Raw genomic sequence first — 16862 nt, 5'->3', positions numbered from 1 at the left:
ACCCTGCAAAGATTCGGCGGGCGCCGCAGCCGGGCGTGCCAGCAGGAGGCTGCGCCGGGACTGCCCCCTCTCATTTCTCCCGCGCAAAACGGGGCCGGACGGCTCCACTCCCTCCCTCCACTGCAGGGGGGAGCCCGGCGCCCCCAGATTGGCAGCCAACCCGGGCGGCTCCCAGCTGCAGCCCCTCTTGCGCCGCCTGCAAAGCGAAGTTCACCGGTCGCGAAGTTTGGGTCCTGTAAGAGGAGCCTCGAGGGCTGGCGCCGCGGCGCCGAGTGGGCGGCGCGGTGCGCTCCCCCTGTCCCGGGCGCCGAGTGCGCCCCTCCCCCGGCCCGCCGGAGCTCCGGGCGGAGCGAGCGCGCTGCGCGGCCGCGGGCGACCTCCGTGCGCGGCCCCGTGGCGAGCGAGGCTCCCGTGGCCGCGTGCTGGGAGGAGGCCGGAGCCCAGCGGGGAAGAATGGAGTTGGCGACTGGCTCGCAGGTGAGGATCTGGCCGCCCGCCGCAGCCCGGACGCACCCTCGGCCTGCCTTCCCTTTGCGCTTGGCCCTGCGCCCCGCCTTGGGCTGGAAACGTGGCCCTCGGCTGCCGCGTTGTGGATCGGGCGCGCCCAGTCCCGCCGACGCCGGAGCGGGCACGCCCCGCAGGTGTGTCCGGTGTTTACGGTTGTGCCACCTGGAGCGGAGAGGCCGGGTGCCGCCGCACGCGGGCGCTCGCCGCTGGCCCGGGTGGGGCCTCGGGGTAGTCCGCTGGGTCGCTGCGGCCGCGAGCCCCGGGAGCGGATGAACTCTAGGGCAGTGCAGGCGGGGAGGCCGTAGCGGCGCAGTGACTGCGTTTGCGGTGCTCGTGGGACTGGGGGAGGGGGAAGCTTTTTCGGTGCGCGCCCCCCACTTTCTCCGGCATTGGCATGGAGATGAGTTTAAGTGTGATTTTCTAAAAAAGCATAGTCGAGAATCGGGCCAATTCAACTTGGATAATGGGGTTTAAAAAGCGTTGCTTTTGTATTTGTTCTAGAACTTTTGGAAATGTTTTTAAGGAACTTGTAACCGTTTGGGGGAACTGGCAGCGTTATTAGACCAGGTTAAAAAACAAAAAGCCCCAAGCTCCCAAACCGTGTATACAGCACCACCGCAGGTACCCATTATGGTTTTAACTAGGTCTTAAAAATCTCATTAACAAGCTCCCCAAAATTACAATGGGTGGTGGGAAGTGGACTTAGCTTCAGTTTTCTTTTTTACTTTTTAAAAGCGCTTTTCTCTACTTTCTAGTAATGAATATACATAATTTATGCGGAGGTAAGCAATAAAAACTTTTTCAAACGAACTAAAAATAAACCTTTTAGAAAGGAAGCAGCTTGTAGGAGCCCGAGAGATGCTTTGTATGAGGGTTGGGTTTTTTCTTGCTTTTGTGAGCGCTTCTGACTCACTGCTTCCACCTTACCTTTGGCTGGTGTTTATCTCCTTTCTCCACCTGGGTGTTGGGCATCCGCAGGATTTGGGAGACGCGGAGCGACCGGGGCCCAGCTGCCGGGGTGGCCGGTGGTGCCTGAGCCCGTGACGCTGTCACCTGCCTGGGTCTGGCGGCACATTAGAGACCAAGCCACTAATGGTCGCTTTGGCCATTTGGTGATTTCTGAAAGACTTCCTGAAAGTGGACACTTGAGAAAAATCTATTGTGGATGTTTAAGAGAAAGAGTATTTTTTGAATTTCTCCAATTAAGTGAGGTATTAAAAGCAAGGAAAACAAACTCAAGAAGGGATGGGACAGGCTTAGTTGTTTTTCTTTTTGCCACTGACACTTACCATATAATTAGTATCCTAGGCTTTTAGGAGGTTTGGGTTTCTCCAGGATTTGAACCCTTCTGGAAGGAGCTTGTGAATTTCATCAGTAAATGTATCTTGATGATGTATCATTCCTGAAACATGTTGTTCTGGTGGTGCTGCGTCACCCACTACTTACATACACAGTTCCTGCTTAAGAAATTTAAAATGGGGCTTCCCTGGTGGCGCAGTGGTTGAGAGTCCGCCTGCCGATGCAGGGGACACGGGTTCGTGCCCCGGTCCGGGAAGATCCCACATGCCGCGGAGCGGCTGGGCCCGTGAGCCGTGGCCGCTGAGCCTGCGCGTCCGGAGCCTGTGCTCCGCAACGGGAGAGACCACAACAGTGAGAGGCCCACGTACCGCAAAAAAAAAAAAAAAAAGAAAAGAAATTTAAAATGTCCCAGAATGTTTAGTTGGAGATGAACATTTTATTGTCAAATAATGAGGCTAACTTTTGGTAGCTCTAAAATGTTAAGTAAACTATTTACCATGTGGCAGTAAGCCACAAATTATATCTGACCCATTATGCATCCATTAGGGCAAATTACTTTTGTAAGATGATCAGGTTTGTTTTTTCTCTCCCCCCCACGCCCCCCCCCCCCCCCCCCGGTCAAAAGACCTCCTAATTGACAGGGCAAATTAAGATGTGTGAGGATTTTTCTAGTGGAAATGTTCCTGTTCATCATAATTTAAGTGTGGGCGTATTATAGCCTCCTTAATTTAAATGAGTGGAGAGTGGTTTTACGGGGTGGGCAGGTGACTGCGGATAAGAGCACTTAATGAACACATCAGGCCCAGCAGGATGTTGAGTTCCTGTGGTTCTTCTCTGTACCTCAGCCTTATGCATAAAGCAGTGTGATGAACGGCCTGAAGCGGCGTGAGTGCACACTGAAGGAAGGCTCAGCCCAGTGTGCAGTGGGTTTTAATCTAACGCCTACAGCAGATATAATTTCCATCCCTTGTAAGGTATAGAGCTGGAAGGGGCTTTAGTGAAGCCTCTTAGGCCCGATGTTATGAGTAAAGGGAACTAGGCAGGGAGGAAACAAGAAATTCGTTTCAACTCTGAACTCCTTGCTAGCCTCTGCTTTTCTGCAGCCTCAACAGTGTGTCGGATTTGATGTCCTCTGACAGTGATCACACCTCCCCTGGGCTCTAGTCCTTGTTGGGCTGACCACTGTGTCTTTGTGCTTTTGTATTGAATGATAGGAATAATGGCCAGTAAAGATGAGGGGATGGTCCCTTACTGAGAGCGCTCAGCAGCGAAGCTTGCAGGAGCTGGAGGATGGGACTGCCTCAGCTTCCTAGCAGAGAGGCTGGGAGGTCCTGAATGTCAGTGTAGTCCTTTTACTGTCTTCTGCTGCTAGGGTGCAGGTTGGACCCTTAGAGAAGGAAATGATGCTAAATGTTCTCGTGAATATGCATGGAACATGCTGTTTGGAGGAGAAAAGGCATTTTTCTGATAGTTACCTCACAGACACAAAGTGTACCCATCTGATCCTGTGGCTTAAAATGTGTGCCCAGGGCTTCCCTGGTGGCGCAGTGGTTGAGAGTCCGCCTGCCAATGCAGGGGACACGGGTTCGTGCCCCGGTCCGGGAAGATCCCACATGCCACGGAGCGGCTGGGCCCGTGAGCCATGGCCGCTGAGCCTGCGTGTGAGAGGCCCGCGTACCGCAAAAAAAAAAAAAAAAATGTGTGCCCAGAGCCCCAGAAACTGGTCACAGAGCGGGGTCGTTTGTGACTTCTTAGAAGGCCAGCACATTCGTCGTTTTGATGTACTGCTGACCTCCCATCCATAAGAGAGCTGAATTCTCAGTGATCAGGAGAAACCTCAGATAGCACAGCAATTCCGATCTGGTCAGGTACACAGGACAGAAAACCGTAAGATACTTATGTGACTTAAAACAGTTTAGGAACAGTAAGTTAACAAAAAAGTTCAATAAAGCCATTCGAATAGAGTAGTCTAGGCGTCCTAGTTTTACATCGCCCTTGAGAGTTCTCTATTACTCTCTTCGAGCTGTAGTTTAGACTTTTTACGTCCAAGATACAGTTTTGTTTTGTAAAGGACATAGCTTTATGCATCAAAGTGGAATTGATGCAGGCTACTTGGGGAGGGATTGAGGTAAGAAAATATTTTGGGGACCATTTCCTTTTCCTTTTGAAAAGCAGTGGTTTGTGACTGTTTTTAAACAGGACCATTCAGAGGCACAGTAGGCATATGGCTGAAGTTAACGTGCACGATAGTTTCCTTCCATAGTGGTAAATGCCAGCACCCTGTGTATAGTGCAAAAATAGGTTGTGGAGTCTCACAGTGAAAGGGACCAGAATTTTAGTTCAAGTAGTTGATGGCTTCCTGCCTGTTTTTCTTCATGATCATCAGCTTATGCCAGAAGGCCCCCTGACTGGGTTAGTCCATTTGTCAGATGTCCTTTCAGCACCTACTGTGTGCTAGATATTATGTCAGTTATGGTGGAAGAAACAAAGACAGAAAACGCTGTTCGTTCCCCAGCCCCCTGCCATCAGAGATCACCCTGGAACTCCTTGCCTCTTCTGCTTTTGCCAGAGCTCGGCTGGCTCCTGCCCTGAGCTGTAGGGACATAGGCGGCCTTGGGTTTTGGGGATGGGAGAAGACCTTAAGAGTCATCCTTCCCCAGCCCCCCAACCCGCCCCGCATCCTCCAAGGAAGGGAAACGATCAATTCCTTTTAAAAGTCGTGCTGTGCTAGGTACTTAATATTCACAGATTTAATCCTCACTGTAGTTCTCTGAAGTAGGTTGTATTATCTGCATTTTAAAGATAAGCCTAATAGAGTGATTTGCTCAGGGCAGCCTGGCAAGGAAGGAGCTGAGCCAGAATTCTGTCTCCAGAGCCGGGGCTTGACTCTTGCTGCTAGAATCACCAGGTCTTGGCAGGTCACACAACTTTCGCTGAAATGTTGTGAGGCTAGAAATCCTTCCTCAACTTACGTTGCCATTGAGATAAGCAAGGACACACCAAGTTTAACGTACTATTTAAATAGAAGGGGATGTCAGCGCTTTGGGGTTTTTTACGATACCTTTACCCCTCCTTTTAAAGAGAAGGGCTGGGGCGTTAGCAGCAGCTGGTCTGGTTCTTTTTAAGGAACTGGACAAGTTATGCTTTGAGTAGGATTCTTTGGATGCTGTTTGTAAAAGTCAGCTTGGGAATATGAATAAGATCCACACAGTTTTTACATAGGAATGACTTTTAGATGAATTTTGTATTGTGCAGGTAATACGCTGTTCATAGAAGCTGAAAAGGAAACAAAAATTGAACTATTCTACGTCTCTACTCCCTGGGCATCATTTTCTAGACATTTTCCATTCAGTGTTTGCCTGTGTCCAAGTCACCATTTTTGGTTAACTCTTATGGTATGATTGCTGTTTGAATTCTGCTTTCTTTAGCACTGTCAGTACTATTTTTCTGAGTAGCTTGGAGTCTTTATGGTTTTCATTTTCAATGACTGTGTAATGTTTCATTCAGGTGTGTACTTTATGTTGAAAAGTTTTAAATTATTAACAAATAAATTTAAGAAACTTTGCAATGAATGTCTTGGGGTGGTACATACCGTATGCCCTGTGTTGAAGTCAACGCTGTTTTTAATTGCTGTTTCCCTGTCATGTACTTACTATCTGGTAGAATGTGCGTGATTTTCAATAGATGGGAACCTCTCACGTATTTTTTTCCTAAGGCATTTCCCCATTTGTTTTGCTGTATTAGCTGAGAGAAGGCACTTTTTGCCCAGGTTAGAATCAGGACTCATGATAACTAACCTGAAATAATGACTGTTTTCGTCCTGAACTTAGAGCCTCTAAGTTAAGCTTTCTTTGGTCTTGCTTATTTTAACTATAAATCATCTTCTAGGTGGCATTCCCGAAAATGTGTGTTCATTGAAGTTCGGATATTCAAAGGTCAGACAGTAGGTTCACTCATTATAAAGTGGTTACTGAGAGCTAAAAAAAAGAAACTATTTCTTAATGTGAGTGCTGGTTATAATGGGTAGGTGCAGTTTGTAAAACTTCACCAAGCTCTGCACTTACGATCTAGGCATGTTCTGGTTGCATGTTGCACTTAAAACGTTAACAGAGTAGCGTATCGAATACTAACGTAGGAAGTACGAGGTCTGAGGACTGTGCTTCTGGAGAGCCCAGGCTACCAGGTGTGTGGTGACACCTTCCCAGGTGTCTCGTGTCCTGCCAGTGGAACCCATATCCTCAGGGCTGGACGTGGTCCAGGGGTCCCTCCCCACAAACCCCCTCTCCCGTTCCCCCAAACCCTCCATAGCAGCAGCACTGCTGTGTGGGCAGCCCCCCATATTTAAGCTCTACTGCTAGAGGATCCCGTGGACCTGGCGAGTGCCTCGCATTTGTGAGTGAGCTCTGGCCTTTGAGTCTTCTGGCACAAGGCCTGGCCCTCCCTCAGCTGCCTGCTGGTAGAACTCCTCCTCTGTTAGGAGGGCCCAGGATTTACCCCAGGGTAATGGTTGATCACCCGAAATCACGTGGCAGGCCAAAGTGATAATTATCCCTGTGTGTGAAGGGCCTGGCGTATCATAGCTGTTAAATGTTTGTTGAATTTTTTAAGAAAGATGGTTTAGGGTTGTCAATGTATAGTGAGTGCAGGCATGAGTTATGACAAGCTGGAGCAGGGCTTCTGGCAATTTTCACTTGGACTAACTAATGGTGGAGGCCAGTTCGTACCTGTTCCAGAGGCCTGGAGGTGTGCAGTCCCACCCTGCCTGTGCAGGAGATTTTCTCATTAATCTCCAGTTTTGTCTTTAAAATCATGCCTATTCCGTGATACATTTTTATTTGTTTTAATACAAAAGTGCTATTTTAAACTATTCTCGTGGGGAAAAAAGTCTCCTCCCCTGTCCCACCTGTGGTTCTGAGAGCCCTCAGGCTGTCACTGAGCTCCCCAGCTTAAGGAATGGAACTGCCAAGTATAGAATTTAGCAAACAAACCTTTAATAAACACTGAAACAGGAAAGATATCCCCTTGCCCTGTCCCCCACCCCACACTATCTTTTCCCTTAAAGCTCCGTGAGTCTGAGGGTGTTTAAGACGGGGGGGGGGGGGGGTGGGGGGTGGGGTGGGGGTGGGGGTGGGAATTTCACGGATACTGAATTCCCTAAGAATATTTTTTAATGCAAAATGGCTCGTGCCCTTTATTTTGTTCTCCATTAGCATTGGTTTAAAATGGAAAGTTAAGAAAAATAAAAGTACATTTAACTGTCATCTTTTTTTTAATTTTAATTTTTTATTGAAGTATAGTTGTTTTAAAGTGTTGTGTTAGTTTCTGAGGTACAGCAAAAGTGATTCAGTTATACGTATATATATTCTTTTTCATATCTTTTTCCACTATGGTTTATTATAGGATATTGAATATAGTTCCCTGTGATGAACAGTAGGACCTTGTTGTTTATCTGTTTTATATACATTTTATTATATATATTTTCATATAATATTTGCCAATCCCAAACTCTTAATTTATCCTTCCCCCACCACCCCTTTTCCCCTTTGGTAACCATAAGTTTGTTTTCTATGTCTGTGAGTCTGTTTCTGTTTTGTAAATAAGTTTATGTCATATTTTAAATTCCACATAAAAATGATATCATGGTATTTGTGTTTTTCTAACTTACTTCACTTAGTATGATAATCTCTAGGTCCATCCATGTTGCTGCAAATGGCATTATTTCATTCTTTTTTATGGTTGAGTAATATTCCATTGTATATATGTACCATACTTTATCTGTTCATCTGTTGATGGACGCTTAGGGTGTTTCTATGTTTTGGTTATTGTGAATAGTGCTGCTATGAACATAGAGATGCGTGTATCTTTTTGAATTATAGTTTTGTCCAGATATATGCCCAGGAGTGGGATTGCTGGATCATATGGTAATTCTATTCTTAGTTTTCTGAGGAACTTCCATACTGTTCTCCATAGTGGCTGTACCAGTTTACATTCCTGCCTACCGACAGTGTAGGAGGGTTCCCTTTTCTCCACACCCTCTCCAGCATTAGTTATTTGCAGACTTTTTAAAGATGGGCATTCTGACCAGTGTGAGGTGACAACCTCACTGTAGTTTTGATTTGCATTTCTCTAACAGTTACCGATGCTGAGCATGTTTTCATGTGCCTGTTGGCCATCTGCATGTCTTCGTTGGTGAAATGTCTATTTAGGTCTTCTGCCCATGTTTTGATTGGGTTGTTTTTTTGATATTGAGCTATATGATCTGTTATTATATTTTGGAAATTAGACCCTTGTCGGTCACATCATTTGCAAATATTTTCTCCCATTGTGTAGTCTGTCTTGTCGTTTTCTTCATGGTTTCTTTTGCTGTGCAAAAGCTTATAAGATTATTTAGGTCCCGTTTGTTTAATTTTTTTTCATTTGTTTTTTCATTTGTTTAATTTTTTTAATTAATTTTTTTAACGTCTTTATTGGAGTATAATTGTTTACAATGGTGTGTTAGTTTCTGCTTTAAAACTAGTGAATCAGCTGTACATATACATATATCCCCATATCTCCTCCCTCTTGCATCTTCCTACCACCCTCCCTATCCCACCCCTGTAGGTGGTCACGAAGCGCCAAGCTGATCTCCCTGTGCTATGCGGCTGCTTCCCGCTAGCTATCTGTTTTACGTTTGGTAGTGTACATATGTCCATGCCACTCTCTCACTTTGTCCCAGCTTACCCTTCCCCCTCCCCGTGTCCTCAAGTCCATTCTCCATGCCTGCGTCTTTATTCCTGTTCTGCCCCTAGTTTCTTCAGAACCACTTTTTTTTTTTTAAGATTCCATATATATGTGTTAACATACTGTATTTGTTTTTCTCTTTCTGACTTACTTCACTCTGTATGACAGATTCTAGGTCCATCCACCTCACTACAGATAACTCAATTTCGTTTCTTTTTATGGCTGAGTAATATTCCATTGTATATATGTGCCACATCTTCTTTATCCATGCATCTGTCAGTGGATATTTAGGTTGCTTCCATGTCCTGGCTATTGTAAATAGAGCTGCAATGAACATTGTGGTACATGACTCTTTTTGAATTATGGTTTTCTCAGGGTATATGCCCAGTAGTGGGATTGCTGGGTCGTATGGTAGTTCTATTTGTAGTTTTTTAAGGAACCTCCATACTGTTCTCCATAGTGCCTGTATCAATTTACATTCCCACCAACGGTGCAAGAGGGTTCCCTTTTTTCCACACCCTCTCCAGCATTTATTGTTTGTAGATTTTTTGATGATGGCCATTCTGACCGGTGTCAGGTGATACCTCATTGTAGTTTTGATTTGCATTTCTCTAATGATCAGTGATGTTGAGCATCCTTTCATGTGTTTGTTGGCAATCTGTATATCTTCTTTGGAGAAATGTCTGTTGAGGTCTTCTGCCCATTTTTGGATTAGGTTGTTTTTTTCATATTGAGCTGCATAAGCTGCTTGTAAATTTTGGAGATTAGTCCTTTGTTTGCAACCCTCCCATTCTGAGGGTTGTCTTTTTGTCTTGTTTATGGTTTCCTTTGCTATGCAAAAGCTTTTAAGTTTCATTAGGTCCCATTTGTTTGTTTTTATTTTTATTTCCATTTCTCTAGGAGGTGGGTCCAAAAGGATCTTGCTGTTATTTATGTCATGGAGTGTTCTGCCTGTGTTTTCCTCTAAGAGTTTTATAGTGTCTGACCTTACATTTAGGTCTCTAATCCATTTTGAGTTTATTTTTGTGTTTGGTGTTAGGGAGTGTTCTAATTTCATTCTTTTACATGTAGCTGTCCAGTTTTCCCAGCACCACTTATTGAAGAGGCTGTCTTTTCTCCATTGTATATTCTTGCCTCCTTTATCAAAGATAAGGTGACCATGTGAGCATGGGTTTATCTCTGGGCTTTCTCTACTGTTCCACTGATCTATATTTCTGTTTTTGTGCCAGCACCATACTATCTTGATTACTGTAGCATTGTAGTATAGTCTAAAGTCAGGGAGCGTGATTTCTCCGGCTCTGTTTTTCTTTCTCAAGATTGTTTTGGCTATTTGGGGTTTTTTGTGTTTCCATACAAATTGTGAAATTTTTTCTAGTTCTGTGAAAAATGCCATTGGTAGTTTGATAGGGATTGCATCGAATCTGTAGCTAGCTTTCTGTAGTATAGTCATTTTCACAACATGGACTCTTCTAATCAAAGAACATGGTATATCTCTCCATCTGTTTGTATCTTCAATTTCTTTCCTCAGTGTTTTATGGTTTTCTGCATACAGGTCTTCTGCCTCCTTAGGTAGGTTTATTCCTAGGTATTTTATTCTTTTTGTCGTAATGGTAAATGGAAGTGTTTCCTTAATTTCTTTTTCAGAGTTTTCATCATTAGTGTATAGGAATGCAAGAGATTTCTGTGTGTTAATTTTGTATCCTGCTACTTTACCAAATTCATTGATTAGCTCTAGTAGTTTTCTGGTAGCATCTTTAGGATTGTCTATTTATAGTATCATGTCATCTGCAAACAGTGACAGTTTTACTTCTTCTTTTCCGATTTGGATTCCTTTTATTTCTTTTTCCTCTCTGATCGCTGTGGCTAAAACTTCTAAAACTGTGTTGAATAATAGTGGTGAGAGTGGGCAACCTTGTCTTGTTCCTGATCTTAGTGGAAATGATTTCAGTGTTTCACCATTGAGAACGATGTTGGCTGTTGGTTTGTCATATACGGCCTTTATTATGTTGAGGTAAGTTCCCTCTATGCCTACTTTCTGGAGGGTTTTTATCATAAATTGGTGATGAATTATATCGAAAGCTTTTTCTGCATTTATTGAGATCATCATCTGGTTTTTCTCTTTCAGTTTGTTATTATGGTTTATCACATTGATTGATTTGCGTATATTGAGGAATTCTTGCATTCCTGGGATAAACCCCTGTTGATCATGGTGTTGATCCTTTTAATGTGCTGTTGGATTCTGTTTGCTAGTATTTTGTTGAGGATTTTTGCATCTGTGTTCATCAGTGTTATTGGCCTGTAGTTTTCTTTTTTTGTAACATCTTTGTCTGGTTTTGGTATCAGGGTGATGGTGGCCTCACAGAATGAGTTTGGGAGTGTTCCTCCCTCTGCTATATTTTGGAAGACATTGAGAAGGATAGGTGTTAGCTCTTCTCTAAATGTTTGGTAGAATTCGCCTGTGAAGCCATCTGGTCCTGGGCTTGTGTCTGTTGGAAGATTTTTAATCACAGTCTCAATTTCAGTGCTTGTGGTTGGTCTGTTCATATTTTGTATTTCTTCCTATTTCAGTCTTGGAAGGTTATGCTTTTATAAGAATCTGTCCATTTCTTCCAGGTTGTCCATTTTATTGGCATAGAGTTGCTTATAGTAATCTCTCATGATTCTTTGTATATCTGCAGTGTCAGTTGTTACTTCTCCTTTTTCATTTCTAATTCTGTTGATTTCAGTCTTCTTCCTTTTTTTCTTGATCAGTCTGGCTAATGGTTTATCAATTTTGTTTATCTTCTCAAAGAACCAGCTTTTAGTTTTTTTGATCTTTGCTATCGTTTCCTTCATTCCTTTTTCATTTATTTCTGATCTGATATTTATGATTTCTTTCCTTCTGATAACTTCGGGGTTTTTTTGTTCTTCTTTCTCTGATTGCTTTAAGTGTAAGGTTAGGTTGTTTATTTGAGATGTTTCTTGAGGTAGGATTGTATTGCTATAAAGTTCCCTCTTAGAACTGCTTTTGCTGCATCCCATAGGTTTTGGGTTGTCGTGTTTTCATTGTCATTTGGTTTTAGGCATTTATTGATTTCCTCTTCGATTTCTTCAGTGTTTTCTTGGTTATTTGGTAGCCATGTGTTTGTATTTTTTACAGATTTTTTTCCTGTAATTGGTACCTAGTCTTATAGCATTGTGGTCGGAAGAGATACTTGATACGATTTCAGTTTTCGTAAATTTACCAAGACTTGATTTGTGACCTAAGATGATCTGATCTATCCTGGAGAATGTTCCATGAACACTTGAGAAGAAAGTGTATTCTGTTTTTGGATGGAATGTCCTGTAAGTATCAGTTAAGTCCATTTTGTTTAATGGACCATTTAAAGGTTGTGTTTCCTTATTTATTTTCATTTTGGATGATCTGTCCATTGGTGAAAGTGGGGTCTTAAAGTCCCCTACTATGAATGTGTTACTGTCGGTTTCCCCTTTTATGGCTGTTAGCATTTGCCTTATGTATTGAGGTGCTCCTGTGTTGGGTGCATAAATATTTACAATTGTTATATTTTCTTTTTTGATTGATCTCTTGATCATTGTGTAGTGCCCTTCTTTGTTTCTTGTAATAGTCTTTATTTTAAAGTCTGTTTTGTGTGATATGAGTATTGCTACTCCAACTTTCTTTTGATTTCCATTTGCCTGGAATATCTTTTTCCATCCCTTCACTTTCAGTCTGTATGTGTCCCTAGGTCTGAAGTGGGTCTCTCGTAGACAGCATATATACGGGTCTTGTTGTATCCATTCAGCCAGTCTGTGTTGTTTAGTTGGAACATTTAATCCATTTACATTTAAGGTAGTTATTGATATGTATGTTCCTATTACCATTTTCTTAATTGTTTTGTGTTTGTTATCGTAGGTCTTTTCCTTCTATTGTGTTTCCTGCCTAGAGAAGTTCCTTTAGTGTTTGTTGTAACGCTGGTTTGGTGGTGCTGAATTCTCTCAGCTTTTGCTTGTCTGTAAAGGTTTTAATTTCTCCGTCGAATCTGACTGAGGTCTTTGCTGGGTAGAGTAATCTTGTTTGTAGATTTTTCCCTTTCATCACTTTAAATATGTCCTGCCACTCCCTTCTGGCTTGCAGAGTTTCTGCTGAAAGATCAGCTATTAACCTTATGGTAATTCCCTTCTATGTTATTTGCTGCTTTTTCTTTGCTGCTTTTAATATTTTTTCTTTGTATTTAATTTTTGGTAGTTTGATTAATATGTGTCTTGGCGTGTTTCTCCTTGGATTTATCCTGTATGGGACTCTCTGTGCTTTCTGGACTTGATTGATTATTTCCTTTCCCATATTAGGGAAGTTTCAACTATAATCTCTTCTAATATTTTCTCAGTCCCTTTCTTTTTTTCTTCTTCTTCTGGGACCTCCTATAATTCGAATGTTGGTGTGTTCAGTGTTGTCCCAGAGGTCTCTGAGACTGTTCTCAATTCTTTTCATTCTTTTTCCTTTATTCTGCTTTGTGGTAGTCATTTCCTCTATTTTATCTTTCAGGTCACTTATCCGTTCTTCTTCCTCAGTTATTCTGCTATTGATTCCTTCTAGAGAAACTTTCATTTCTTTTATTCTGTTGTTCATCATTGTTTGTTTGCTCTTTAGTTCTTTTAGGTCCTTGTTAAAAGTTTATTGTATTTTCTCCATTCTATTTCCAAGATTTTGGATCATGTTTACTATCATTACTCTGAATTCTTTTTCAGGTAGACTGCCTGTTTCCTCTTCATTTGTTTGATCTGGTGGGTTTTTACCTTGTTCCTTCATCTGTTATATATTTCTGTCTTCTCATTTTGCTTAACTTACTGTGTTTGGGGGTCTGCTTTTCACAGGCTGCAGGTTCATAGTTCCCGTTGTTTTTGGTGTCTGCTGCCAGTGGTTAAGTTTGGTTCACTGGGTTGTGTTGGCTTCCCGGTGGAGGGGACTGGTGCCTGTGTTTTCGTGGATGAGGCTGGATCTTGTCTTTCTGGTGGGCAGGGTCACATCTGGTGGTGTGTTTTGGGGTGTCTGTGACCTTATTATGATTTTAGGCAGCCTCTCTGCTAATGTGTAGGGTTGTGTTCCTGTCTTGGTAGTTGTTTGGCATAGGGTGTCCAGCACTGTAGCTTGCTGGTTGTTCAGTGGGGCTGGGTCTTAGCATTGAGATGGAGATCTCTGGAAGAGCTTTCGCCATTTGATATTACGTGGAGCCAGGAGGTCTCTGGTGGACCAGTGTCCTGAACTCAGCTCTCCCACCTCAGTGGCTCAGGCCTGACACCTGGCCGGAGCACCAAGACCCTGTCAGCCACACGGCTCAGAAGAAAAGGGAGAAAAAATAAAATAAAATAAACAAATTATTTAAATAAAATTTTTTAAAGTATTATTAAAAATAAAAAAGTAAAAGTAATAAAAAAAAGAAAGAAGAGAGCAACCAAACCTAAAAACAAATCCACCAATGATAACACGTACTAAAAACTATACTAAAAAAAAAAAAAGGACAGATAGAATCCTAGGACAGATGGTAAAAGCAAAGCTATACAGACAGAATTACACAAAGAAACATACACACTCACAAAAGGAGAAAAAGAAAAAGAAAAAATATATATGTATATTAAAAATAAAAAGGAAGACAGCAACCAAGTCAATAAACAAATCTACCATTGATAATAAGCTCTAAATACTAAACTAAGGTAAACATAAAACCAGAAGCAAACTAGATGCAGAAAGCAAACCCAAAGTCTACAGTTGCTCCCAAGGTCCACCGCCTCAGTTTTGGGATGATTCGTTGTCTACTGAGGTATTCCACAGATGCAGGGCACATCCAGTTGACTGTGGAGATTTAATCCGCTGCTCCTGAGGCTGCTGGGAGGAATTTTCCTTTCTCTTCTTTGTTCGCACAGCTCCCGGGGTTCAGCTTTGGATCTGGCCCAGCCTTTGCTTGTAGGTCGCCTGAGGGCGTCTGTTCCCCACCCAGACAGGACGGGATTAAAGGAGCAGCTGATTCGGGGGCTCTGGCTCACTCAGGCCGGAGGGAGGGAGGGAGGGGTATGGAATGCGGGGCGAGCCTGTGGCGGCAGAGGCCGGCGTGACGTTGCACCAGCCTGAGGTGCGCCGTGTTCTCCCGGGGGAGTTGTGCCTGGATCACGGGACCCTGGCAGTGGCGGACTGCACAGGCTCCCGGGAGGGGACGTGTGGAGAGTGACCTGTGCTCACACACAGGCTTCTTGGTGGCTGCAGCAGCAGCCTTAGCATCTCATGGCCGTCTCTGGGGTCTGCGCTGAGAGCCGTGGCTCGCGCCCCTCTCTGGAGCTCGTTTAGCTGGTGCTCTGAACCCCTTCTCCTTGCACACCCTGAAACAATGGTCTCTTGCCTCTTAGGCAGGTCTAGACTTTTCCCGGACTCCCTCCCGGCTAGCTGTGGTGCACTAGCCCCCTGCAGGCTGTGTTCACGCAGCCAACCTCAGCCCTCTCCCTGGGATCCGACCTCCAAAGCCCAAGCCTCAGCTCCCAGCCCCCGCCCGCCCCGGCGGGTGAGCAGAGAAGCCTCTCGGGCTGGTGAGTGCTGCTCGGCACCATTCCTCTGTGCGGGAATCTCTCTGCTTTGCCCTCCGCACCCCTGTTGCTGCGCTCTCCTCCGCGGCTCCGAAACTCCCCCCCCCCCCCCCCCCCCGCCCCGCGCCCGCCACCCGCAGTCTCCAGCCGCGAAGGAGCTTCTAGTGTGTGGAAACTTTTCCTCCTTCACAGCTCCCTCCCAGAGGTGCAGGTCCCGTCCCTATTCTTTGTTTGTTTTTTCTTTTTTCTTTTGCCCTACTCAGGTACGTGGGGAGTTTCTTGCCTTTTGGGAAGTCAGGTCTTCTGCCAGTGTTCAGTAGGTGTTCTGTAGGAGTTGTTCCACATGTAGATGTATTTCTGATGTATTTGTGGGGAGGAAGGTGATCTCCACGTCTCACTCCTCTGCCATCTTGAAGGTTCCTCCTCAGCTCTCCCCATTTGTTTATTTTTGCTTTTATTTCTATAAATTTGTGGGACTGAGTTAAGAAAACTTTACTACGATTTGAAGAGAATGTTTTGCCTAATTTCATTTCTAGGAGTTTTATGTTGTCATGTTTTATATTTAAGTCTTTACGCCATTTTGAGTTTATTTTTGTGTATGGCGTGATGGTGTGTTTTAACTTCATTGATTTACATGTAGCTGTCCAGCTTTCCCAGCACCAATTGCTGAAGAGACTGTGTTCTCCATTGTATGTTCTTTCCTCCTTTGTTGAAGATTAATTGACCATAGATGTGTGGGTTTATTTCTGGGCTCTCTATTCTGTTCCACTGATCCATATTTCTGTTTTTGTGCCAGTACTGTGCTGTTGAAAATCATTGTTTATTCTTAATTCTCTGTTTTTTTCTCACAATTGGTCCCAGGCATTTTTTATTGGGGGATTTTAAAAAATTAAAATAGTTGAAGCCAATGGGGTCTCAACCAGCCTTTCTCACGCGTGCCCATGGCCTCTTACAGAAGGCTTTCCTTACCTGACTTAAAAAGAAAAACAAAAACAAAAGAACACCTCATTCTCTTTTCCCACACTGACAGCTTCAAAAACTCACTGAAAAGAGCATCTAGTTGTCTTCGTGACCTTTATGGTAGCAAGTGGGTCCTCTTCCCTGACTGTAATTAGGAGCTGAGAAAGGATACACTCTTAGGAGTGTGTACATTCACTGTGGCACAAAGCCAGGAGCCAAGTGGTGTTGGCAGCCTGCACGGGCCAGCATCCCAGGGATTGTTTGGTGTGTTTTCCACTAGCAGGGCAGAAGTGTGTCAAGAGGATCCCTCTACAAAGGCTTCCGGAGCTGGGCTGTGGGATGAAGAGTTTTCCCCCTCATCCCTCAAAAGTGTGAAGATCTGTTCATTACTTGTCTGCATTGAGCACAGGGACACTAGCCTCCCCTGAAAGATGATGTTCCCTCTGCCTTGAGGTTCTCCAGACTCCTGCTTCCACCTGTGAATTTCCTGCAAGTCCTCTAGGCTGACTTTGTCCCACAGCTGTGTGGACGTGGCCGACCTCGAGGCTCTTAGAATTCTTCCTGACCATCACCAAATGTCTGGGTCAGGTGCCCTCCTGGGCTGACCTCCCTGTTTGTATTTATCGCACCACATTGAAATTGACTATAGAGTGTGTCACCCCACCGTTATGACTCATTGCTCATCGGATCCCTTAGCATGGTGCCCGGCACACGTTGGTACAATTATACTCTGTAATCACTTGGAATAATGAACACTGACATAGCGTCTTCTACTTCACAGGATGCTTTCCAGTAATAGTTTGGAAGCTGTCAGAGCTCTGTACAAA

At 44.0% G+C, this 16862-nt stretch overlaps 1 protein-coding gene across 3 annotated transcripts in view; it reads left to right on the top strand.

Moving 5' to 3' along the window:
* The first annotated feature begins 354 nt into the window (after positions 1 to 354).
* CDCA7L (cell division cycle associated 7 like) overlaps positions 355 to 16862 on the top strand; it is a 57900-nt gene continuing 41392 nt past the window's right edge. For all 3 annotated transcript variants that reach the window (XM_030857078.3, XM_060305021.2, XM_030857077.3), the window contains exon 1: positions 355 to 477. In XM_030857078.3, the coding sequence (XP_030712938.2) occupies positions 454 to 477 (24 nt within the window). In that variant the 5' untranslated portion in view covers positions 355 to 453. The remainder of the gene's footprint in view (positions 478 to 16862) is intronic.

Source organism: Globicephala melas, chromosome 9 (assembly GCF_963455315.2).
Source record: "Globicephala melas chromosome 9, mGloMel1.2, whole genome shotgun sequence".
Taxonomy (NCBI): Eukaryota; Metazoa; Chordata; class Mammalia; order Artiodactyla; family Delphinidae; genus Globicephala; species Globicephala melas.
This window is presented reverse-complemented; position numbering and strand designations above follow the sequence as displayed.